Raw genomic sequence first — 26,643 nt, forward strand, 5'->3', positions numbered from 1 at the left:
CCACAAAATCAACTGAAAATCTCTATCTTCATACGCGACCTCTACTTGTCTATACATCATCCGAACATCAGAAATTAAAGCAACTGGATGGCAACGGAATCGAATCAAAATAGGAAATAAGTCCGGTTGTTGCTTTTCACCATTCATAAGTACATCATTCAGGGAAAGTCCACTACTTGTCTTGCAAGACGCATGAAAAACTACTCTCAGTTTAGTCGAACTGCTGTTTTCATTTGTTACACAATGATGTGGAATGTAATAAGATGTGGGGGGTACCTTGGGGGCCTCATCCTCCGCCACTGGTGTCATGTGTTGCAAGGTGAGATATTCTGGCATAAATGCTTGGTACTGTTGTTGTTTTACTGGATCTTTCTGTAATCTTTGCTCTTGTGATAACAAACACTTTCTTGCTCTCTCTTTAGAGTACCCCAATTCTTCCCAATTGCTCTGAAATGGCAAATTTACGACGTAACGTCCATCTGTTTTGCGACGATGTGTAGTTTCAAAATGCTCTTCACATAAGTGCTCTTCTTCTGTTACGAACTCTCTCTGCGGCAATTCTTCAATCTCAAAGAATTTTCTTAATGACTGGTTTACATTATTTTCTTCAACTGACACATGAAGAGCGGTGAATGAATGTTTTGAAGTTTGTTGCTTTACTCCTCCGCAAATAACCCAACCTAAGCGAGTTTGAATGGCAATCGGTTCTCCTTCCTTGCCTTCTCGTTTTCCTCTCATTAGCAGCGACGCATATATATCACACCCGAAAAGGAGGTCAATATTTCCCCTTGTATGAAATGTGGGATCAGCAAGGTCAAGTCCGCGTATGTGACTCCAGCTCCCGGTGTTTTGAATAGTCACATGTGGCAGCGGTGACGTAATCCTTTTCACCACCAACGCAGAGGTTGTGTAGGAATGTTTACCGTCTCGGGACTCAATCGTAATATCAACAGCTGAATATGATTTCCCAACGTTAACAGAAGAAATGCCTGTTACTGACACAAACACACTCTTTCTTTTCAGACCTAATATTTGAACTGCATTGGCACTAATAAACGAAACCTCACTACAACTATCCAATAATGCACGGAAGGGCTGACACTGGTTATCTTTATTCTTTATGTTTGAAATTGCTGTCGGAAGTAACACTTCAGTGCTCGATTTCCCGTGATCGGCCGCTAAATGTGACATCACAATCTGATGCGAAGTTGCCAAACTTCCTTGGGGGGAGGGGGTCACTTCACGATGAAGGGATGTATGGTGTTTCTTGTTGCAAGTACGGCACAAACTAGCGCTGCATTTACTCACCTTATGAAAAGAACTAAGGCAATTATAACACAAGCCACTACCTTTCACAAATGCCTCTCTCTCAGGCTCTGATAGGCTATTATATTGATTACACTTATACAGCGGGTGGGACTCCTGGTGACATTTAGGGCAACACACTGACACATGAAAAGAACTCACATTTCTTTTGGCACTGGAATCACTAAAGAGTTGTTTCACTGAGTATCCTTGTTGTTTGTGGGGTCTAGAAGATGCTGACAACGCTCTCGCTCTCGTATCGAGGAAGGCTCGTAGCTGCTCAAACGTTGGAAGTTGATCGGCTGACACACTAAGCTCCCACTGCTGTCGTGACACACTGTCGAGCTTCTCCACGGTATGGAAAACCAAAATTGCATCCCAATGTTGAACTGGAACTTCTAGAACTCTGAGTACACGAACACACTCGGTTGTTACGTCCGCGAGTTTTCGCAAGGCAACCGCTGATTCTGTCTGAATGCAAGGTTGCGACACGAGTCGCTTGATCGTGTCATTCACAAGAACGTGCCTTTGCTGATATCTATTGTTCAAGATTTCCCACGCTTCTTTGTAATTTGTGTCTGTAATCGTAATAGATTGCAGCAACAATGCAGGTTCACCACGTATACTAGACTTCAAATATTGAAGTTTCTGTGCAGGGGACAAAGAGTTATTATTATGCACAGACGCAACGAACAAATCACAAAACGACAGCCACTGCTGTAAGTTTCCCGCGAACACAGGCAAGTCCAATTTAGGTAGTCTTACGTCACTACTGGCTTTAACCGACGATGCACTGGCAGCCATTGCCACGCCCTGCTGCTTTTGAGCGCGATACAATGTCACCAACATCTGCTCTAATCGGTCTTGAATCGAGCTGATTTCTGCATCATACTCCGCAAACTGCTCATCACTGCACTCGGAAGACAGCTCACGTAAGAGTTTCTGAGTGTCCTCTGTTAATTGCACGGTTTTGTTGATGTACACGGTGACGCTCTCTTGTGAGAGGTCGTCTGACGCAATCTTATTTTCAACACGCGTAACTTCGCGTTTCAGAACACGTTTGCACGAAAGTATTTGCTCCATAGTTCACAACACTAACACTAGTCCAGACACAAAAGTCAGAACACACCCGGCATGGGAGATAATGCACAAAAAGCTGCTGGTTAAGTCAATTCACTACACGTGGCACGTACTGCGCAAATCCGGGTTTGGAGGACCATGAAGCGGCGTTACACCATTAAAACACCTGGCGTAACTTTCCCAAGTCCTGGAGTGTGTTGATTTCGTGTTGGGTTAAAGAATGAAGTCTCTCGTAGTTCATGAACACAACTATATATTATAATAACGGATATAATATACACAAAGACACAGGTTATACGACGACGAAGTAGCACCACTTGTGGTCGCGTCGCGCTCGCTCACACACACACACGAAGACAAAGACACTCGAGTTCAGTCAGTCCTATTGCGTCATGCATATGACACGTACTTCACGTGGAAGACCTCCCTGCCATCTAGCGAGCAACTCTAACATCATTTTTAAATTTTAATTATATTACAGTACTGAACACAGCTAAACATTTTATTCTCCATTTTTTGGAACATGTGTCTTTTTCAAGAAACATGACATAATTAACCCTTTCTGTGTCAAGATGTTCTGAGTGAATTTTATAATTATTAATTGATTTTAGTAGGTAAAAACTGTCCAAAAATTCCTAATACTAATGATTCATTTGTGATATTAGTTGCAAGAATTCCTGAATCACTTTCATGAAAATTGTGTACAGTAGAATTGAATGCCTCAACATCAGAATCTTCACTGCTGGAACTAAATAATTTATCACAATTAGAAATTCATTTGTAGTTAATAATTCTTGCATATCTGCTTCCTTAAGGTAGCATGGATAACGAGACTTACTGGCAGGTGCCATCTTTGACATTCTTGGGATTCCTGTAGTCATGTGGTTTGTAAGGTGGAATAGCAGTGATAACTCGCACCATCTCAAATTATTTTCTCTAGATGCCACTTATGGATAGGAATCAGTGAAAAATTAAATTCATTCAGTTCTTAAGAGATGGTTCTACATGCCTGCTAAGTTTGAATATTCTAAAGTTAATATTTTCAATACGAAAAATCAATTAATTATATGCTATGCGGAATCCGTTATATCTACAGATTCAGCATGACAGACATGCAATTCACAGAATGTATTATTACGGTTTCACCAGTGGAAGGGCTAAAAAATGTAGAAAATTTTAACAGCAATAAGCTATAGAAGTCTAGCAAACAATCACAGCTCCAAAAGAAACAAGATGCATTTTTAAATTAATATATTTGTTACAACATTATTTTATTACTTTTTCACACATTTGATTTTGTCTGTAAGCTATTTTCAAATTAAAATCTGTTTTACATAATGGAGTTCCTCTGTTGAGCTTAAAATCAGGAAACCTTGTTCTCAGAACATCGATCAACTACTATCTTCTATTTCCCAAGCCAGTCCAGCATTTGTTCTAAATGTTTGTCCACACAAGGACAATCTGCAAAAATTTGATAGAATGATTGTTGTTGAAAGGTCATTCTACAATATATGTTAAATAAGTAGGAGAATCTTTATTTTTTTATTGTTTAAAAAAAAAATTCTTTCTTGTTTTTGTTAAACCTTTAACAGACAGGTAGTTAATTCCATTAACATTCCATTCTTCTATTTGTTTTGACATTAATTTAATTGATAGAACAGGTGTTTTAACAACCTTAACTAGATATAAGCTATACATAATGAATCCATTTTAGTAATTTTCTATTCTACACCATCCTTTAATCTATACATGTAATAATTATTAATAGCCTAATTCTCATAAATGAAATTTATTAGTAGTAATAATATACATCTTTTTCTTAAAACAATTTGTTACTGTTGTTCATAATTATTTTTATTCCATGTGAGATGCTTGAGTAGCATGTGAGGATCCCACTCAAATATATTTCTAGATATGTGCCTGCTGGATTTGTAACTTCTTTTTTTATTTTACAAGTTTTTTATACATAAATATCCAACCCTTATCACTGCCATCATTAACAAAAGACTGGTTTTTGGATTAACCAAAACAATAATTATTTTATGCTATTTAAATAATGAATGTTATATATTTTTAGAGTTTGAGAGAATGTTATTAATGCAATTTTCTGCGAGCAAGAACATTTTCAGACAATGCAAGCAATCCTTGGATATTGTATACGTATTTACTATTTACTCTGTTTCTAGCTTTAACCCTCCGTCATCTGCCCGATCTCTGGCCTTGTGGCTAATATCTTCATGCATTACATTTAAAAAGCTGCCTTAGACCAAGTAAGGGGAAATTTAAAATTCTATGGTAGGTATGTCCATGACATCCTCATAATTGGGAAAGAAAAGGACCTTCACCTTGTTTTCACCGAAATGGAAAAATAGGAGGAAAGGATAAAATTCATAAGGGAAAACCTAGTCAACAAGAAGATTAATTTTCTTGATTTAAGTATAATAAAAACTGATTTCGGAATAATCACGGGAGTATTTCATAAGCCACTCGCAGGTGATTTATACATAAACAAGAAATCTGAACATTCATGTCGAGTCAAATCTAACGTTTATCTCAATTTCTTTATTAGAGCTGAAAGATTGTGTAACAACAAAAATGGGAAAAAGAATGAAATAGCATGGATAAGGGGAATGGGCTTGAAGAATGGATATTCAATTTTCGAGATGAATAGAATCGCTAGGAAAGATAGGAGAGTTGTAAGGAATGAAATAATTAATAAGGCCGAGAGGGGAATTGAAAAGGAGGGACAGAACAATGGAATTTGTTTTGTCGGTATTCCCTATCGTAAAGAAATTTCAGAAAAAATAGAATAAGCCATGAAAGGTTACGGGGTTAAATGTGGAGCGAAAGCCCCCCGCAATATTGAAAAGCATTTTACGGAATATAAGAAGAAGGGGGGGGAGACAAAGAAGACCCTGAAAAGCAGAAAGGTGTTTACAGGATTACGTGTGAATGCAGGAGGGAATATGTTGGACAAACTGGAATGAGCATGTGAATCCGATGGGGAGGGGGGAGCATGATAAAGATATTAGGGAAGGGGTCCCTAAAACCGGTCTTGCGGAACACATCATTGAAAGTAAACATAGAATCGTAAAAAGGGAAGTCATTCAGAAAAGTACCAATAAACTGTACCGGAATGTATTTGAGGCTGCACATATATGCACCAGAAATGATAATAAACTCTATAGAGACGACGGCAATTTAGAGGAGGGGTGGATCCACTTTCTTAAAAAGTGGGATAAAGCTGGTAAGGATTATGCTGAGTTGGGTTTTCATGTCACCCCTGAAGTTTCGAGAGCTGCGGGGGAAGAATGTGAATTTTCATTGGATTGGTGACGCAAGAGTTGGGGGGAATCAGTCCCATGGAGGGGAGGTAACTTCAACTGTGTGTACGAAGACCGTTACCCACATGCTTTGCCTCACTGCTGGACGGGATTCCTGGGCCAATGCAGTGGACCTACTTTTAAACCTTTTAGTTTTTTATAGTAGTTTGGATAAATTTATACTCACTCACGTAAGTTTTGAACTTTTAATACTATTTAAGTATTTATAATTTTATATGTGATAGTGACTAATATGCACTTCCTCATTATGTTACCGACCATTATTGTGCTGGGAAGGAAAATAATTCAAAATTTTTAATAATGCAGCACACGGTGCCACTGCACAGGTTACGGAGGGTTAATAATAACATAGGATGTACCTTGGATCATCACAATCTTTGAATTCCTCTTCAGCATCTAGCCATACAGATCCTCCATCAGAGACATAATATAATTCATTGAAAATTGCACTTTTGTACCAATCAGGAAGCTTTCTGCAATAGAATATATACATAAAATATGTAAAAATATGTTAAAATAGAAGTGAAACAGTTCTGTGATTGTCCATGATACTAAAGTAGTCACTTGGTTAACGTTCTGTAGTGTACAATAGAATTTTTATTTCACATGGAACCAAGGCAAGAAAACTTAAAATGCAGGAACATGAAAAAACATGGAAAAATTATTTTTATAGCATTCTGCTCTATTGAGAACATGAAGATTGAATGTATAATGCAGGACACTGCAAAATCAAGTTATGTATAATTGGACCTCCACTGTAATTCTTTAATTTATCAACATTTCAATGGCACAAACATTGTATTAAATTTCATTTCTGCTCATTTGTGATATCAAATAAAAGATCAGGTGTAGGATATTACATAAAAAGTATACACACACTAAATATTGTATGTCATGGCATTATATGAATACAATACAAACACACACACACTCTGTAGCATTCATAAATTGCATTTGACTTTTCAGAAGGACTGAATTTATCATTTATAAAAAAAAATCACAGGCATAATGTACTTGAAGAAAACAATTAATTATCACTTCAAAGGAACCAAATTTGAATATGAAGGTTTTTTAAAACTATTATCTGGAACCATACTTCATGGATAACAAACATTTCAACAATTACCATTGACCCAATCATTAAAACATCAACATGCAAGAACTCATATTTATACTAGAAAACATATTCTAAGAGTTCATTGCTAAATAGCATTGATGAATAAAAAATGTAAAATCTGCAACATCTTATTTGTACACATAGTTAACAAATAATGACACACACCCTAGAATAAATATTTTTAACATTCTCCTTTTATCAAACTAAAACAATTTGAATCTCATGAAAGAAGAGGGTGCGATGTCAAAAGATGGTATTGGCTTATGGAGTTACTGGAAAGAGAAAGAGGAAAAAAATATAAAAATGCCAGGAGACACTTCATTAAATATATCCCTTAATGACAAACAGTTTCATAACAATTTATTTTTAGCTGAACAACTTATTATTACAAGTTGAAAGGAAAAATCAGTTCAAGAAACTACATATTCTTTTGATTCAGAACCCAGACCTCAGACAACACAATGCAGCACATTGTACATTTTAACTTAAGAACTTTACATTCTCCAGCCAACTGGAAACAAATAGTATATTTCATATGGATTAACCAAAATTTGCATAATTCTTTATTCAGAGTTACCTTGAAGTCCCTTTAGTAAACTAATACACAAACCATGCAATAAGTCTACCCTCCTAGGTCAAATAATGATAATAATAAAGTGAAAATTTGGTGGCACTGACAGGAAGAAACACAGTTTAAGCTCTGAGCAGGTTTCTGTTGTCTGCTCGAGTTCAACCTTCCTGCCTCTCTCTAGGCCATGTTGAGTCATTGGAAACAGTTAATTGCAGTGATTCCAGCCTCTACCTAGCTAGGAATATGGAAGGGGTGAACATTTTGTAGTGGTGAGTGTTGCTTGATTGTGAACATCTTCCACACCCAGGTGAGAGGAAAACATTTTTTTAACCACTGTTTGGGCCGAATGAGACATAAAAGTTGATGCCAACACACAGCCTCAAATATCATGCTTTATGTACACTATCAGTATCAAGGCCCGATCGGGTGCAGCAGCCTACTGACATGGAGTCAGTAGTATGCCCGTACTGCACACTCTGTTGTCCGTTTGATCTGATTTTTAAATCATTGCAATACAGTCATGTAACCTGTCAACATGTGCCGTTTCATTTCAATTTAACCACTCCTTCTAGGTGCTTCATTTTTTTTGTCAATAAGTGTATTTAATTCAGCAATATTTCACAAAAAGATACTCACTTTATGGAAAAACAGGAATTTCATGTTAATTTGTGAATACAATGTGTGTATATTTCACAACTAGGAATGCCAGTAATTGAAGGATCCTAAAAATCACACCATGTTTTCATGCACAGCAGAAATTCAATGTCCCGTCATATGTAAATAATTCCATATTTATCAAATTAAAGCACTCACGTATCATTTAGGATTCCTTCTTGCCATTTGTGGATTTCCTTTTCCCATTTCTGACAATTAGCCATTGCATAGTGAATAAGAGCAGGAGCTGCGTTACCTTCTTTTCCAAACCATTTTGTGTAATACCTGAAAGATAATGGATAGTATTAACGTAGGAATTGAAGAGGTGTGCGAATACCCCATTTTCATTGAGTGAATTCTTCCCGTTCATAGCTTCCAGCTGAGTGACTTCCCATAGATATATAGGGAAGTTGTATCTACCAACTTAAACTGACAACAGACAGACGGTAAGTGCTCGTAGTAAATCTATATGGTTATGAAATACAAATATACACATAGGCATTTAATACAGTGTATAACATGGACAATACAGACATCAGTGCACCTTGAAAATAACGTCCTCTAAATGTCCTACTTCTACTTGGATGCACTGTTCGAGGCGATGCAGAAAGACTTCATGATGCGTGTCTCAAGATGTGCTGTGGAATTGTGTATTTTCACTGTGACTGAGGTTCCGCAACATTACACGTGGCCCTTCACTGTCTAACCCATCTCAGAATGCTGTGTCTCTCTGGGACAGGTGCATGGTGATCTTCATTGTTCCATCACAGCGCCCGGTGCCTGTTTAAATGAAGACTTCCTCTGTTGTAATCCGTGGCTGCACCAGCCAATGCTCCATTGTATACTAACTGCTTGACTCCCAACGATCCACGGATGTAGGTATGCCATATGCCACACATGCACACGTGCAGTCTGGCAGGGTTGCCAACTCAAATTGGTCGATTCAATATTCACCACCCTGTATAAGGCTTTTTATAACCTGGCAATAGCCCTGTTCAGCAGGCCAGGCAACTTCAAGTCGGCTTGAAGATCTTGCATGTTTAGCATTCGGCAGGCAGAAGTTGATGTCATGTCTTAGAGAGTGACCAGACCGGAGTGGCGTCCGGCCATTCAGATGGCTTACAGTCAAGGAAAAGTTGACTCTTTTCGTCTGCACAAGATCTTGCAAGATGGTCGCGTCCGTGGAGATATATGCAATTTGGGATAATGTTATTGCAGAGTTATACTTGGTGATGTCTGAAAACATTCTTTGTACTCAAGATAAATAAATGATACTTTGAAAATGTTGAAATATTGGTTTGAAGTGAGAGAAGTTCATTGTTTTTATATGAAGACCACGTTCACTGAATATCTCGTCTGCTTCAAAGAACGAAGAGTGTGACTTCGATGCAAGATTTGAACAATACAATCTACTTCAATGAATGCTAAGTATATATCCATAATGAGACCTAACGTGTAACATTGTTTTCTATTCATAACAAATATTTTGATTGAACTCGGAATATTATGAAGATGAATATGAAAATGAACTCAAAATTGATTTTAATTACTTAAATACTAATCGTATGAACAAAGATGATATACCATATTTTTCCCCCTTTCCGAGAATAATAGCTACTTTTTCATTCTTTCCTAAATATATTTATTCTCCGTAATTTTCCCCTTTGCAGCTTGTATGCTAGTTGTTGCATTGACTAGTTTCATCCACAGTCTGCGTGAGACTTGTTCTATCGTCCGGCGATTCAGCTAAGATGATCTTAAGCCGGAAGTTGGTAGTTACGTGTCCTCTCAGATGCATCTTGCAGTTGTCTGGCTCGCCGAATGGGGCTAGTATTCCTGCATGCACACATGCATGTGTGTAGATACAGTGGAACCTCAATATTAAGTCCCCAGATTTTACATCCCTCCCCATTACATCTTTAAGGTCCCAACACTGTAAAATGTTCTATGTAGAAATTATAGCAAAAAAAAGTAGGCTCAAGCAAGACTTGACCACAGGTCTCTGGCATACCATGTCATTTCTCTACCAACAGCACTGGCTTTGTCTGTTTTATAACTTTTACTGTTTTACCTGTTTGGAGTTGTCTCTGCCAGTGCTATCATAACGGAATCTGTTGCATTTGAAACACTGATGCTATCAACAATGCTAAGTTTCTCCCAGCGAACAGTTGTAAATTACCCTACAATTTGGTACACACTGAAGATGTAATATAAAGAAATTTTAACAAAAAATGCAGGCTCAGCCAGGACTGGTTCGGTAACTCAGTTGGTAGAGCAATGACACAGTATGCCAGAGACCTGCATTTGAGTCCTACTCAAGCCTGCATTTTTTGCAAAGAATTCTATTAGCACATCTCCTGTGTGTGTCAAATCATAAGGTAACATCAAAATGTTAAAAAATCTTTCCCATTTTACATCTTCCTGTATTTTAATTTATTTTATTCAGCTTGGGCCCCTGAAAAACGTAAAATTGAGATTACACTGTGTAAAACTGTCAATTACGTTTCTGAGAACTTCCTTGCTTTTATTCGCCTCAAAAGATGAACACATGCTCACCACTCATGCAGGCACTTCATTTCAGTGCAAGTTCTAAGCCTTTTATTTATATCAAATAGGGTGCATGTTACAAACAGCTGAGAAATGAGCGTTTAAACCATTTTTCTCCATTTTATTTAAGTAAACAATAGAGAAATTTTGAAAAAAAAAAACTTCACTAGAATCTGTGAAGGAACATTACTATCGAATTTGCATAATTATTTCATATGCCTTTTAATTGTCTTACTGCTAGTTCTTGTACACAATTACATACATGTTAGTACTGCAATCTTAAAATTACAAGAATACAAATGGAAGAATATAGTGGTGTTTCTCTTAATAAAAAGCTACATTAAGACACATAAATACCTGTAATGTTCTCTTTTCATCCCTGTGAAATGAATCTTTGGCATGTCCCATGTTAATGCAAATTGAGCTTGTTGATGACAATTTGGGATTACGATACTCTTAATGCAAACAGCTGAAGCTATGTCTTCACCTTTTCCTATAAAAAAAGAGAGGAAATAAATAAAACATAAAACACACCTAAATTATTTACATTTCTACAAAGAATGTAAAAAAGTGAATCTATAATTTTTATACATGCAATGAGATAGAAATAATAAGAGGGGGGACCCAAATGAAACCGGAATCATTCTCTGGTGAGCAGGCCCATTGTAATACATGCTTCTGCTGCTAGATGCCTCTTCTGCATCAGTCTGCTGACCAGCGGCATCAAGTTAAGTTGTGGTGTGACGCAGTACATTTTTTTGTTAAGCGCCTCTTGCTTGTTCATCGATTATTGTGATGGCTGAAAAGTTTGGAGAATGTGCGGCTGTGAAATTCTGTTTTCTGTTAGGGAAAATGGCAGGATAAACAGTTGTAATGCCTGGAACAGCTTACAAGGAAGCTGCTCTGCGGAAAACACAAGATTTAGAAATGATGAATTGTCACTTGCAGAAAAACCTTGCTGAGGGCAACCCTTGACCTCCCAAACGAATGAAAAATTGCGAGAATTCGTGAACTGATCTTGAAAGGCCATCGCAGAACAAGTAACGAACTTGTTGATTTGTCTGGTATATCCGGGAGTTCTTGCCAAGGGATTTTGAGCGAGGAATTGCAAAGTGGGGAGTGGTGACTTCACCACGACAACATGCCAGCGCACCAAGTCTTGAGTGTGAAACAATTTTTAACCAAAAACAGCATGACCTAGCTTATCCACCTGTCATATTCACCCGATCTTGCTATGTAAGTCTTCTTTTTATTCCCCCGAATAAGAAAAGGTCCTCAAAGGGAAACGTTTTGCAGATGTGGAAGGGGTGAAGAAAAAACAACAGAGGCATTAAAAGGCAATAATAAAAGTACTTAAAAAATTCTATAAAATGAACTACTTACGATTTGTGAGTATACGTTTCTAAAAAACAATGTTTCAAGACACAACTGGTCCCTTCATCAGGTTCACAATCACTTCATGGCCAAGTCAATTACAATAAAAGACAAGGATTAAGGTAATAGTAAAAATCATGGTCTGCGTGGCACGATGTGGGGTTTTAACATGTTAATGTGATGAAATTCCTTATGGTTCATTTTTAGATTCGAAGTTCTTGCAAGGGAAAGAAGGGAATATGAAGTTTTATTTGTACAGGGGCCATTTTTTATGAAATACTTTTTTATCCATGATTTTTACCATTACCTTACTCCTTGTCTTTTATTGTAATTGACGTGGTCATGAAGTGATTCCACTCGAAAAAGATTGTGTAACTGATGAAGGGACCAGTTGTGTCTTGAACAGTTGTTTTATAAAACGTATACTCACAAATTGTAAGTAGTTCATTTTATAGTATTTTTTTAGTACTTTTATTATATCATTTTGAGTAAGTCGCACACGCCTTAAATATGACATTAAAAGGCATCACTTTGCAAGAGTTTCAGGTCTTCTTCGAAAAGTGGAAAACACACTTAGACCAGGTCATTGCATCAAATGGATAGTACTTTGAAGGAGATTAAATTTGTAACACCTTAAAATAAATACACAATTTTTTATTACAAAATTCCAGTTTCTTTTGCCCCCTCATACTTACATGTGTAAACACCAACAACTAGAATGAAAAAGTAACCCTACCAGATCCAGTGGAAGCTTGATTTTATGCTTTTCAGAGAACTAACCGGAAAACATAAAATCTCATAAATTTTAAAGCAGACGGCTTCATTGCGAACATAAGAATTATACATGAAAATGTAAAATTGGAGAAGTAAAACTGGGGTTCCACTGTACATTTTTCTCTTCCATTTCATCTCACAGTCCATCCTAAAAATGGCAGTTATCCTGTTGTGCATTATAAGGATAAATAAATAAATCCCTACAATATGCAATAGAGATTCAACTTACTTGTCTTATAACTTGAATGTGTTGATAACTTAAGCTCACCATCTTCATACAAGTCATTCCAGAGTTCACTTCCATTTCCAGAAGGATTAAAGTTAATCATTTTTGTAACTTTTACCCCATCCTAAAAAGTAATAATATAATTACAAACTTTAGCTTCAATTTCAAATTTCAAAAAACACTTAAAAGAATTTATTATGTTCAAAAGTACATGACTGTATATTATGGCAATTATACATCATATGTAAAACTCACATTTTTTTTACATAAATTTGAATAATACTAATTTACCCAATCATTGTACCACATGCACTTAAACCACAAAACGTAATGAATTTCATAAGAAATCATCCACAACTTGGAATACTCTATTTCTACTGCACAGACGCACAACCAAATATATTCAAAGCAATGCCTGTATGTACAGTGGACTGTTGATTTTACATTTTTCAGGGAAACAACGTGAAAAAGCATAAAATGCACAAAAAATGTAAAATCCAGATAAATTTTATTACATTTTGCTTTATTGGGAGCATGAAAAGTGAATGTATAATGTTGGAAAAATGCAAAATACAGCAATGTAAAATTGGGATGCCACTATATCCCTTATGACAGTGGAACCTTGATTTTATGTTTTTCAGGGGACTAAGCAGAAAAAAATTACAATGCGGAAATATGTGAAATTGAGGAAAATTTTAAAACATTTTGCCATGTTGGGACCATCAGGATTGAATGAATAATCAGGGAAAATTTAAAATCCAGGAACATAAAATTGAAGTTCCGCTGTGTGTATATATATACATACTTTTCTATCCTGTGAGAAAAGAGTTCAGCTAAGTTTAATTTAACTTGAAGCAGCTACTATAAACTACTTATGGTACAGAGAGAATTGGAAACAACTCATTGGGGTTGGAATCTGTGACATTGTCAATCTAAACAACTAGATTACCAAGTCAACCATTGGCTTTACCACAATTTCTGCTGACTATCTCCCAATTGATCATCTCCATCATGGTTTGAATTGGATTTCCAATAATAAATAATACAAGTGATTAGTTCACTTTTTTGGGAGTTCTTGCATATATTTGTTTTTTTAACACAATATTTCCACCATTTAATGAGCTAATGATAACAAGGATGATGGATGTTAGTTTCGTGGCCTAAAATGAAGAAGACTGTTAAAACAGTGGAAATTGCGTTTAAAAAAACAATTGGGTCAATCCATACCAAATGGTCCAAAAACACAATTGGTTGACCAATTTTAACTTTTTCCATTTTCTTTGTAACCCCTATGCAAGGCATTATTTTTCGAAAACTTGACTTCGTCTAAAAATGGTGACCATTTTTCTTTCATGACTTCCAGCATGTTTGCCTTTTGCCGACAGCTAAGAAAAATAATAGAAAGATGGGGTAAAAAACATTGTCGTCAGTATTTCAAGCTACATTTTAAGTTCTGTGCCTATCTTACCACTACTAATGCAAATGACTGAAATTCAGGGCCAAAAGTGATATTCAATTTTGAAGAAAAATCAAAGTTTAGGACTTTTCTTAGCAGAGAAGTAATGTAATATCAGAGCTATAATCTTTTTTTTTTTTAGAGAAAACATGGGGCATTCCAATGTCATGGGTGGGACACCCACACTACATTAAAGTAACTATTCTACTGATAGTAAAGTAACATTTTTCTTACAATTTCTGTGCAATGAATTATGAAACTAAGCACTGTTCATTAAACCTAGCTACACTTAAAATACTTTCCCAGATTTATAGCTACAAATGAAAAATTTTGTGTCATAGGTGGGACACATAAAACACTGTCTACTTAATAAGAAATTTATTTTAGTTTCTGTAAATTTTCAAAGTCTGAAAAATAAATTATGTAAGACAATGAGAGAACATAATTGACCTTTTAATATTCTAATGGAGTTGAGAGGGAATTGTACAGTTCAACGAGAATTAATTGTTTTTTGGTGTTGTGGGTGGGACACAATACAAAACAAAAGTAAATCAAAAAGTTATAATAAATTAACAATATGTGAAATACCTTCTAACTTAATTATGTATAATATTTGAATTTTTATCCAAAAGACAAAGTCTAGATTGTTGACTCACAAGGTAGAATAAAGTTACAACATTTCATTGAAGACGTCGTTTCAACAGTCCAAATGCGCAAAAATCCATTGGACTGGCATCTGGGCTATTCACAGGAATGTCTTCAAACAGCATGACACGAATTCCTAATTCCTCTGCCATTTCCTGATAAAAACGTAGTGATGTTCGGCGGTATGACTCGAAGCCTTGTCCATATGGATCATCACCTGGTTCACGTCCATTGCATACAATTGTGGGATGTCTCTCCGATAGATAGGTGTCAGAATGGAGTCTTGGAAGTATCTGGCATTCACCTTCACGTTTTTGTCCACCTTGCGTATCATCAACTTGCCCTCATATCCAAATCCCGTCACAACCATAAAGCCACGAGGGAAACTTTCCCTCCACTGACGAACAAAGTTACTGTGCCCCTTGCCTTCAACGTGATGGTATGTGATCGCCCGAATGTGACCACCAGCAGTGAGATGGACATATGATTCATCCATTGTGACAACTTTCTTCCATTTGGAACCCGCCAGGTACTTTTCATACAGTTTCCTGCAGTTCGTCTTACGTTCGGCAATGTGACGCAGTAGAAGGTGGTGTACACGGACCTTCCGCACACACTTCAACCTGAGGCACTTGCGAATTGTTTTGTTCACATTTGATGGTGCGAGGTGAAATCTGTGGGCCATATCATGTTGATGTTGGGGGATTTTCTTGGCACGCCAATCGAGGATTCCCCTTAGCACTACGGGTGACACTTTGCTTGCAGCCCTTCTCCTGGTGGTTTTCGTGGGTGAATATTTTGCAAGGAGAGCCTATTGTGTGTAACGGGCCATAATAGCTTTCGCAGTAATCACCCCGAGTGTTAACCCATTCTCCCGACACTGTTTCACAATGCGTACATATGAAAACTTAGCATGGAAGAGGGCCATTACATAACCCTCCCAATACCGGCTGATTTTCGTCATTCACTACCAACACTCACGCACCTACAAGGTCAGACACAACACTGCTTCCGCCAGCAGACCCATAGTTCCAGCATGATATGCCAGGTGGCAGCACCGAATCGATAATGGTCGGACATAAAGCGAATAACCTCTGTACATCCAGCATTTTAGCAGAAAATATTTGAGTTGTTACTGGTTTCCTCTTTTAGTTATAGCTCTTTGAAAATGTTTCTTTTCCATTTTCTTCCCTAAAGTTTGAGCCTCAATATCTCTGGTGGGGGACCTAATAAAAAAATTGATATTTACAACGTAAAAGTGCTCTATGAGACAGATATACCTGTAAAAAAAATTAGAGATTGATATCCCATGGATAACAAACTTACAACATAAGTGAATTCTTCCAATTATAGTGAATTTCTGAATTAACGTTTTGGGCAGGTATTATATACATAACATGCATTATTATGCATGGTGAACTGGCAGCTATGGCCAATTGTAAGAGTCTGTGCATAGCAACTATTATGCACCTTGTTTATGTATATATTTAAGTGTTAAGATGTAAATCCACCTTGTTCTCAGTTAAAATATACTCCCTCTGTCCCATAATTATTGTCCGGTACACCTTTGTTTGTTGTACCATAATAATTGTCCAATATACAAACTGTGACATTGGTGTATACAGAAGAAGAAAATGAAACACGGGAATGAGTCATACAACTTTATTGCTCAAGGATCAATACAAATTGGCCCATCAAGTATCCAAAAGAACCTAAATAAAAAGTAATCAATCCAGGATCAATACAAAGTGACCAAGAAGTTCGACAAAATAAAACATCAAGACGAAAGAGATTGTTGGTCCAGGAAGGTTGTCATCCCATCTACGAGCTAGATCTAGTGCTGCTGCTGCCTCGTCGTAAATGTTTCGAGGACACTCCAAGCGAGATGGCAGGACGTTTCGGCGGTTCAAGTGTGCTTTTTACATATGGGGAATCCTGTAGTTGTTTCCACCTTTGGAGGCGCATAATTTTAATGAGACAGGACTGCAAAGTGAAAAAGATGTTGTTGAGCTTGTCGCGTCCCAGATCAGAGAAAGATGTTTCAACGGCGGGGATCAACTCATCAATAGTTTGTGGAGCTGCCTGATGCTGGAGAGACTGAATTGCCCGGAAGTACCCCAGATCTAAAACATTCATGTCCGGACTGTTTGGCGGTTGGCATACAAGATCCAAAGTGATTCCACTGGCCGCTGCAGCATCCATCCAGGTGCGGTCATTGGGAACGATATGCGGACGCGCATTGTCCTGCTGAACGGACACTTGGATTCTCCCTGCGCTCAGTCCACGAGGCCACTGTGCATCTATGGCTGGGATTAACTTGTTGATGAGCATGTCCCGGTGAACATCTTTGGTAACAGTTAATGGTTTGGTGACCATTGTACCAGCAGGACGATTCCTACGGTTCCTCTTGGCAGGTTCCTTGCTGACGAACGGCCAAATGCCTAACTTAACATTAAACCACTGCTTGCGACCAGGCCGGGCGACGGCAGCCAGAAACATGATGTTGGGAATAAAAGATCTGATTTTACATGTTCACTGTGGGTCTGGTTCGTTGGGCAGCAAGTACAATTTCTGACCGTACTTCATCAGGTAGAACGATTTTTCATCCACATGAACTGTCTCCATCATCATGTTGAACTTCGGATTTCCACTTTCAGGACAAGCGACTGTGGTAGGATCCAGCATTGACAAGGCAAATTTTAGACTTTCCGTCTTGTTGCTATCAGTCAATATGGCTTCAGCGTATTCGTATGCACTCTGATCTCTCCTGCCTTCACACGCCTGTGTAGGGTACTCTTAGCAACATTTAGCGCCACTGCCATTGAACGAATATTCTGCCGCTTTCTCAGCGGTAGGTGCTGTAGTCGTTGTAGGGCGAGATCCTTCCTCTTTGGTCCGACTTTGCCTTTCATCCGACATGCAACCACAGCACAAATGGCCCCATTTTTCAACGATTGCCGCCCCTGTTGCCAAATGTGACGTACTGATCTCGTACTTACATGAAATTTCTCAGCCGCACTTGTCATGGCACCTTTCTTCACTATGCCAGCCGTATTGTTTTCAAAGAGAAAGTCGTACACTGCCTGTCGTTTACTGCCCGTGAGGTTCTTGCTACCCCTGTCGCTTCCTATAATGGGTTGTGTGTTCATGGCTGTTCTTCTCACACGTACTCACTGAAGGAGTGCTCTACTAACGATTTGCAGCGTGCCTTGCTAGACCGGTTGCCATACAGTGTCACACCGGTGTGTTGCAACCCAACGCCTCCTTTTGGTAATCGTCTGGGCGGTATTTCTTGCTCGTTTCGATAAGGTCACGTTGTTCCTCTTCACAATCTTGAAGACTGATCTACTGTGCCTCTCCTCATGTGTGTGCTTTCCATCTGCCTCTTCGTCTGTAATTCCTGTACTACCATTTTGGCATACCGGACTATAATTATGGGACAGAGGGAGTATTATTTATGAAGTTCCACTCTTGACATGTGTATTTCTGTTTATGTCAGGAAGATTAAGACAACAGTGGGACTAGCAAAGATGTTAGGGTTCTGGGAAAACAAAATCAGATATCTGACTTTTCACAAGATATCTTTATGATTGTGTAAACAAATCAATATCCTGAGAAATTACAAACTACATTTAAAGTTAAGAGAAATAAGAATCTAGACGGCTCCCTTCACTGTCATTACCCAACTCCACATGGAATTCTTTAGCATGCCACTAGACTTACGCCATCATTGGAAATTCCAATCCTACTCAGCTTGGAAAGTAACCAACACACCTACATCTGTGTGGGATTTCTAGTTGTGAAAGAGAGAAAGGGAATCTCTTTTCAAATGTATGCATTCCTAGTTTTAATACTTAACGCAATCTTTTTTATTGATTAATTTGGTGTTTTAAGTCCACTTTATGCACCGTAAGGCTAATCGGGAGTGGGATACGAATCACTATGTGCCTCCACTAGGTATCGAACTTGAGACCCCATTGATTGCTAGGCGACAACGCTACAACTGCGCCATTGGGAAGGCCAGCAATTTTTTTTATAAGAAAACAAACAGAATTGCTTTTCTTTTGGAAACATGATTTTTCTTACATATAAGATTTACAAGAGAGAAAGGATGTTAGCACGAGAGGGAGGGAATTAAGATTTTTACACTTCGCACTTAATTCTCACTTACCCTGTTCAGAGAAACCTCTGCCTTACACACCTTTTCATTCATACTAGCTACTAAAGGACTTACTATCACATTCACATGGATGTAATTAATAAATTACAATAACTACATAATAGTTTATTAAAAAAGTAAATATTTCTTTATAACTAATAATGTAAATTTGCCTGTTCTTGACTAACTTCTTATCTTGTAACTTTGTTACCCATGGAACATCAATCTTGAATTTTTCTTTTTTACAGGTACCTTCTTTATGTCGAACATATCAAATTTCTATTAGGTTCCCACCAGAGATATTGGGACTCATATTTTTAAAAAAAAATTAAAAAGAGGAAACCAGTAACAGAGCTCAAATATTTTCTACTAAAACTTGTTTCTTGTTCAAATGTCAATATCACTTTTGGCCCTGAATTTTAGCCATTTGCATTACGGAAGGTGAAAAAAGACAGAACATAAAATGTAGCTTGAAATGTACTGAAAAACAATGTTTTTTACTCAACTTTCTATCATTTTTCTTAGCTGAGTTATCATAATTATTACAACTGTCCGCAAAGGCAAAAAAATGCTGGAAGTCATGAAACAAAAATGGCCACGATTTTAGAACACAGTCAAGTTTAGAAAAATAATGCCTGTTTTCAAGTACCCTTGCATAGGAGTTACAACAATATATGACTTTCCTCCTTTTAAGCAAGCAACCAGTGGTGAATCATTCCGTATGGATTGACCAAAATATGTGTCAGAATCACTAGTAAAAGTAATGGGTGTCCAGAAGGGGGGAAGGGAGGGGATGTCCCCCTGGAAAATGAAAGTCAACCAAAAAATATATATTTCACACATATAACTTCATTTCTGCCACAATAATGTGTGTAAATTATTGCACGAACATGAAAAATTCAAATATAAGCAATGTTTTTTGAGGGAAGAACATTATTATTGGGGAAAATGTGCCGTTACCCCCCACCCCCCCAAAAAATATACCTTGCATCTCCCTGGAAAATATCCTGCGGACGTCCATGTTAAAAGTAAGTAAAAACTAATCAGTTATATTATTTATTATTAATAATGCTTAAAGTGTATGGTAGGTTCTAATGAAGTTTAATGTTTACTGTTGAACATTTTTGAATGTTGAGCTTTGAGAAAGATGAACTTGAGTTCAAATTTCTGTTGCTGGCTTGAAAGAAAAGTTTATCCTGACTATACAGATAAATAAGAAAAATATATCATACTTCCTACCTACTACATGTATTGTTGGTATACATAAAAATACACTTCAAATGTCTACTTGTAACCAATAGCAATGGAAAGCTGCAGTGTATAAAAATTGAGATGTGGAAATTATGGTGCAATTGCAGGTTGGTTTGGTGGATTAGTAACCAAGTGCTTGCAAGGAGGTTACACATGTTGTTAACATCATGCACACAGTTTCCGATCGATGTATGTGTCGATTTCGGAACAACGGTATCTGTAAAATTTCTAGAAAATCCATGGCACACTAATTGTGAAGTGATGATTTTCTCCCACTTTTCCATTTACATGTTGGTATGAACAACTACCACTTTCTAGCAGTCATCATTATTTACTGTCACACAAACACAAACAGCAGCACACTGGTGAATGTGAAGCCACACCAAGCATCAAGCTTGCAGCTGCTAAGCCAATCTGACAACTGTTGCCAATCACTTTTTGTAACAAAAGTGTATTTTTTGACAAAAGTAACAAAGGATTGTATTATCTTGTTTCCTGTTTATTCCTTGCATGATATCAGCCCTCTTGCAGTAATTGATGAGAAAAGTAAAGGGTTTGAACATACTTGCATTTGCTCAGAATTACTCAGCTGAAAGCAATATCATTTTTAAATCAAAATGGCAAAAGCAATTTATACAAATTTATTCCATTTTGTACATTTATATTATTTAACAGCAATGCATACCTTAACTCTTCCAGCAATACCATATGTGCATTCCATTCCACTAATAGTTTGGTGAATCAACGTTCCTGACACAGTCACTCCACTGTCTGTCTTTTCAAAAGCCTCATTTGAAAATCCACCTTTAAAAATTGGAACTCATATTATATTATCTGAACCTGTCAGTAATAAAACTAAAATAAATTTCTTATCTGGAATTAATGCACAATTATTTCCAATAACACTGTTCTACACACACATTTTATTACAGAAATGAAAGTACCCATTCTTTATTAATCTGAGGATGCTGAACATGGAAATGACTTTAAAAAAAAGTTACATTGGCTCTCGTTTTGGCGTAACAGAGGGGGGTTGGGGAGAGGGGGCACATTCAAGCGACCCAGCTTAACTCTAATATACAGGGTGGTTCAAAAAGTCACTTAACAACCTCGGTACAAGGCCACTGCAGCGCGCAACATGGAAATAGTGATGACCAATCGTTATCAGGCCAAGGGGGAACCACATTGACGCCACCTGCACGGTCGGCAGCCATCTTAATGTACGCCATCTTGAATTCAACTTCAGAATTTTAAATGGGAAGGGGGTTATATGATATATCAAATCAGGCTAGAATTTCACGAGAAATGCAATGGTGAAGGTTTTTTCGACGTATCTTTAACCAGTAAAAAGTTATGACTGAATTCTTGTACCAATTTGCTCCTTTTTGAGGTGTTAGAAAAATGCCTTAAAATTTGTTTAGTGCATCGGTAACGCATCGAGATCAAAGTGACGTCTAGGGAGAGAAGTTCGCATGCCATTGCACACGATTTTAATCGGATACATCTACGAAGAGCTGCGCATTATGAATGGTTGTCACGAACAATTTACAGTGTGACGCTTCCATTGAATTAAAAGTCCTTCACAGTGACAAGGCTAATGTTTATGTTCATAAGGAAGTTCATAAACAGAATATGCGACCCTTGTCATCTGTTAACTAACTTTGGACAGAAACTGCTTCACAACGTTCCCATAGTGTTCTGGTGTTCCTCCCTATTGAACAAAAATCTGTAAAAAGTACCTTCTTCCATAAGCAAGGATGAAAAAAACTGTTTATTTAACAAATCCAAGTAGCCCTAAGCATTTAAGGTTCCGTTGATGGAAAATTGACTAACCAATTGTGTTCCACACAGCATGCCACACCATTAACTTACCACCACTAACCATTCAGCTTTGATCTGTCGAAAATGGGTTATCAGATAAAAAGCATCGAACATTCTGTTTATGAACTTCCTTATGAACATAAACATTAGCCTTGTCACTGTGAAGGACTTTTAATTCAATGGAAGCATCACACTGTAAATTGTTCGTGACAACCATTCATAATGTGCAGCTCTTCGTGGATGTATCCGATTAAAATCATGTGCAATAGCATGCGAACTTCTCTCCCTAGACGTCACTTTGATCTCGATGTATTACCGATGCACTAAACAAATTTTAAGGCATTTTTCTAACACCTTGAAAAGGAGCAAATTGGTACAAGAATTCAGTCACAACTTTTTACTGATTAAAGATACGTCAAAAAAACCTTCACCATTGCATTTCTCGTGAAATTCTAGCCTGATTTGATATAACATATCACCCTCTTCCCAATTAAAATTCTGAAGTTGAATTCAAGATGGCGGACATCAAGATGGCCACCGAGCGTGCGGGTGGCGTCAATGTGGTTCCCCCTTGGCCTGTCAACGATTGGTCATCATCATTTCCATGTTGCGTGCTGCAGTGGCCTTGTACCGAGGGTGTTAAGTGACTTTTTAAGCCACCCTGTATATGGCAATACTGCAGACAGTCTGGCATGTTGCATTCCAGTATATCACACCATCCTTTGCTGTTTCAGATCCCCTCAACATTGACCAGTTTGCATTCAGTTGTGCAGTGTTTCCAGAGTATAGTTAGATTTTGTATATGCAGTAATACAGCAATGTGGCAACACTGCTGGCTGTTTGGCAATGTAGCTTCCCAACAACAGTACTCCATTCAGACAGGTCATGTATTCAGGGAAGTATTTCACCACCTTTGGATGATAGCAAAACCCACATCAAAAGATGCCGGGAATGTGTGAATGCAGTTGACCACAACTTTGAACAATTCTTATAGCACAGGCTAGTACTCGTTATGCAATTTAAGTACTGTCTGCTTGCTAAAGATATGTACGTCAAAATTGGCTGGACATTACGGGATGAATATGCCGTCACCTGCACCATGCCTTGCCGTTCTGCAGTCATGCACTATCTCAGCCCCGAGCCAAACTGAATGCACTGTATTTGTACATGCATGTATACTGTATTTAATAGGGATGGGTCAATATGAAAACTACTGATATCGATAAAGTACTAACATAAAACTTACTAATACCAAGACCAGATATTCTACTTAACTGATATATAATGAAAAGTACTCATTGAAGAAACTGAATGATTTACGTACCTTTCTCACCATACATGGAACTACAAAATAAATCATCCAAAACCTAGACACATAAATTGCTTTTAAATAACAAAATATCAAAAATATACATTTAATTACAGATTATCAATGGAAATATCAAATGAGTAAACTAATCAATAATTTTTAGAGCTGAGCAGATACCGCCATTTGCCGATACCGAAACCGATACCATGACCGATTCCTACCGATACTGATGCCGATACTTGTATAATTCCAGTATAAAATAACAAAGGCTAGTTACCAAGTCATACTAACTCGTCACATCACCAGGCACGTATCTAGAAATATAATTTGCGGAGCCGGTCCAGGCCAAGTGTCTCAGAAATATAATAATAAAAGTGTTTCTATTTAATATGTTAATATAAAATTTTGATATATTTGTAATAATATGTAAATTAATTAACTGGTACTTAATTACTGCAATGCGTAGGGAGTAATGTTGTAAAACACAGACTAAGAAATGGAGGAAAGATAACATTAAAACTTATTTTGTTCTTTGTTTCTTTGATAAAAATATTATTATTGTTAGTGGTATTACTACATGAATAGGTAAAAACATGCTTAAGAATAGACATATAAAGCATGTATTCGTTGTCTCCTCCCAGCTTATGTGTAGTTAAGACCACTAAAATTTGTGTAGAAACAACTGTCCTGGCAATAATATTAATGCCAAAAAAGTAAAAAATTGAATATTTATTGAATAACAAAAAATGATGTTAAATCCAATTCATGAAAAGTAAAGTTCTTGATTAATACTTCATGTACACTTCTGTTCACAAAAAATGGCACACTCATTTGAGTTGAAGTCCAGCTTCGTGGCCGGAAGGACAGCCGAAGTAAATGTTCGGAAAGCAGCAGTGTTGCTTACTATCAATCAATTTAACCATATGCAGGGAATTTTGTCTCTCTCAGACTCAAAGAAAAGGGCTAACGGAAAGATTGCAGCGTAAATATTAACTGGATTTTCCACGTTTACAATCAAAGTTATGTAAATGTGAAATATTCCCGAAATTTATTTTTAAAGGAAACTCTTTTTTTATGTTCGTGACGAAGTAGTTATCACAATTCGTTAGAACGCGAGGGCCCGGGGTTCGAATTTAATTTGGCCTGAGCTTGGATGTTCTTCATCGTCGCGAGTAGCCGAAAATGGAAGAAAAGCAACACTAAATTATGAAAAGGAAAAACGCAATAAGAATAAGCGAGAGAGAAATAGTGCTGTTGCAATTCCTGAAAATGAATGCAAAAAAAAAATTGGAAATATTGTTATCCTAGTCCAGGAGAAGGCTTGAAGAATAAATAAATCCCTTCTCCATACACTTTGGCAAACAGAATCGCAAAGTTGGCACTGAATATGCAATGGGAAAAATAATAGAAATCTTAAAAGAAAAAGATGATACGTTCTAAAGCACAATTACTTCAGACGCGTCGTATTATTATACTATTAATATTAACTTAATAATACTCAGCGGTGAACGATGAGACTCGGTGAAGTACACAGACTCCTCTCAGGTACAGGGATAGTGTTAGGCAAAGACAATATTCACAGCACAGAGAAATAAAACCACATTACTGCCGTATGTATAAACTGAAAAGTTTTATTCTTTATTTATTGCAATTATAATGCAACTATATAATGCAAGGCGAAGATTTCGCTTTGTCGATGAATTGACTCAATTAAAACGCATAAAACTCAATGCGTGGCTATCGGCAAGCCTATGATCACATAGACCTAGCTTGCGCCCCGAACTACCACACCAAGAGATATGCAATGATAACTGAGTCAATATTTGCTCTTTAGCCTTTTATTTCCAAATTAATCTTTAGGCTAACTTTATTATTTGACGTAGAATGGTTGCAGTATTGTGCATATCATCAATGCATGGCTATCGGCGTACCTATGTTCACATAGGCCTAGCTTGCGCCCCGAACTACCATACCAAGATGTATGCACAACACCGAGGAGTTCTTTTTAAGTCTAAAAGCTTCGTCCATCCGTGGGGAAAAAGTGTGATGATTTCTTACACGACATCCTCGCTTTTATACTATTTTCGAGAACACAGATTAAAGTACAGATGAATCACTCACTATCTACAAAAGGATACTATCAACAAAACTGACATCTATACATCTTTAGAAATACAAATTCGTATAGTGCACTCTTGCAAACAAAGATACATTAAATTACCCATAATGTAGCATAAAGTACAATAAACAATAAACAAAAGATATACATTACAAACAAGGTGTATTATTACATATAATAACAAAGAAATTACGCTTTCTTTTACAAAAATAAATACATTAGTGACATATCTTCTACTGGTGACGTCACATAAAAATGTGGATCATATCATCTGCCCCTTCCTTTTGGAAACTAAGTTTCAGGAAGGAAGTTATCTACCTGGAGGAAACTTAGTTTTAAAGTACAAATTCTTTCTTTTTATCCTCCGAAAAACGCACCAGTTTTCGGTTATCCAAGTTAACCTTATCATATAATTCTTTAGTCCTTGGAATTAGCAATGTCACAACATTATTTTCCACTTTGTCCACTAGATAAGGTCCTATCCACAACATAAATAACTTTTGAATGGTCCTATCTAGTGACGAGCTTAAGGAATGGTTTTTAACCATCACGAAGTCTCCAACTGTCACTGTCTTGGCGTTTCCCTTCTGTTTTAAATTCTTCGACAGCTTCTTTTCCCTGACTTGGGCTAAGAATAATTTGGACTTCCAATCCGGTTGGGCTTCTTCCCGTTCGGGCCAATTGAAATGTGTTAGGATCTCTCTGGGTACAGGATGATTGAAGAATAGTTCAGCAGGTGAATATCCAGTTGTTTCAGAAATAGAATAATTAATTAACCAAACAACTTTTGATATGTATCGCGACCAAGTCTGATGTTCTCGATAACAAAATAAACGAAGTAATCTGACTATCTCTTGATTTGCTCGTTCTACCATGTTCCCCTTTGGATTG

At 37.2% G+C, this 26,643-nt stretch overlaps 1 protein-coding gene across 1 annotated transcript in view; it reads right to left on the reverse strand.

Annotated features, from left to right (window-relative positions):
- Positions 1–26,643, reverse strand: part of LOC145994728 (non-lysosomal glucosylceramidase) — a 101,228-nt gene that overhangs the window by 30,732 nt on the left and 43,853 nt on the right. Inside the window, exons 6-10 of the mRNA XM_083130932.1 lie at positions 21,189–21,307; positions 12,996–13,116; positions 10,976–11,111; positions 8,231–8,356; positions 6,089–6,202 (exon numbers count right to left, since the gene is read on the reverse strand). Coding sequence (XP_082987058.1) covers positions 6,089–6,202; positions 8,231–8,356; positions 10,976–11,111; positions 12,996–13,116; positions 21,189–21,307 — 616 coding nt within the window. The remainder of the gene's footprint in view (positions 1–6,088; positions 6,203–8,230; positions 8,357–10,975; positions 11,112–12,995; positions 13,117–21,188; positions 21,308–26,643) is intronic.

This window comes from Lepisma saccharinum, chromosome 11, assembly GCF_977018435.1.
Source record: "Lepisma saccharinum chromosome 11, izLepSacc3.1, whole genome shotgun sequence".
NCBI classification, from domain to species: Eukaryota; Metazoa; Arthropoda; class Insecta; order Zygentoma; family Lepismatidae; genus Lepisma; species Lepisma saccharinum.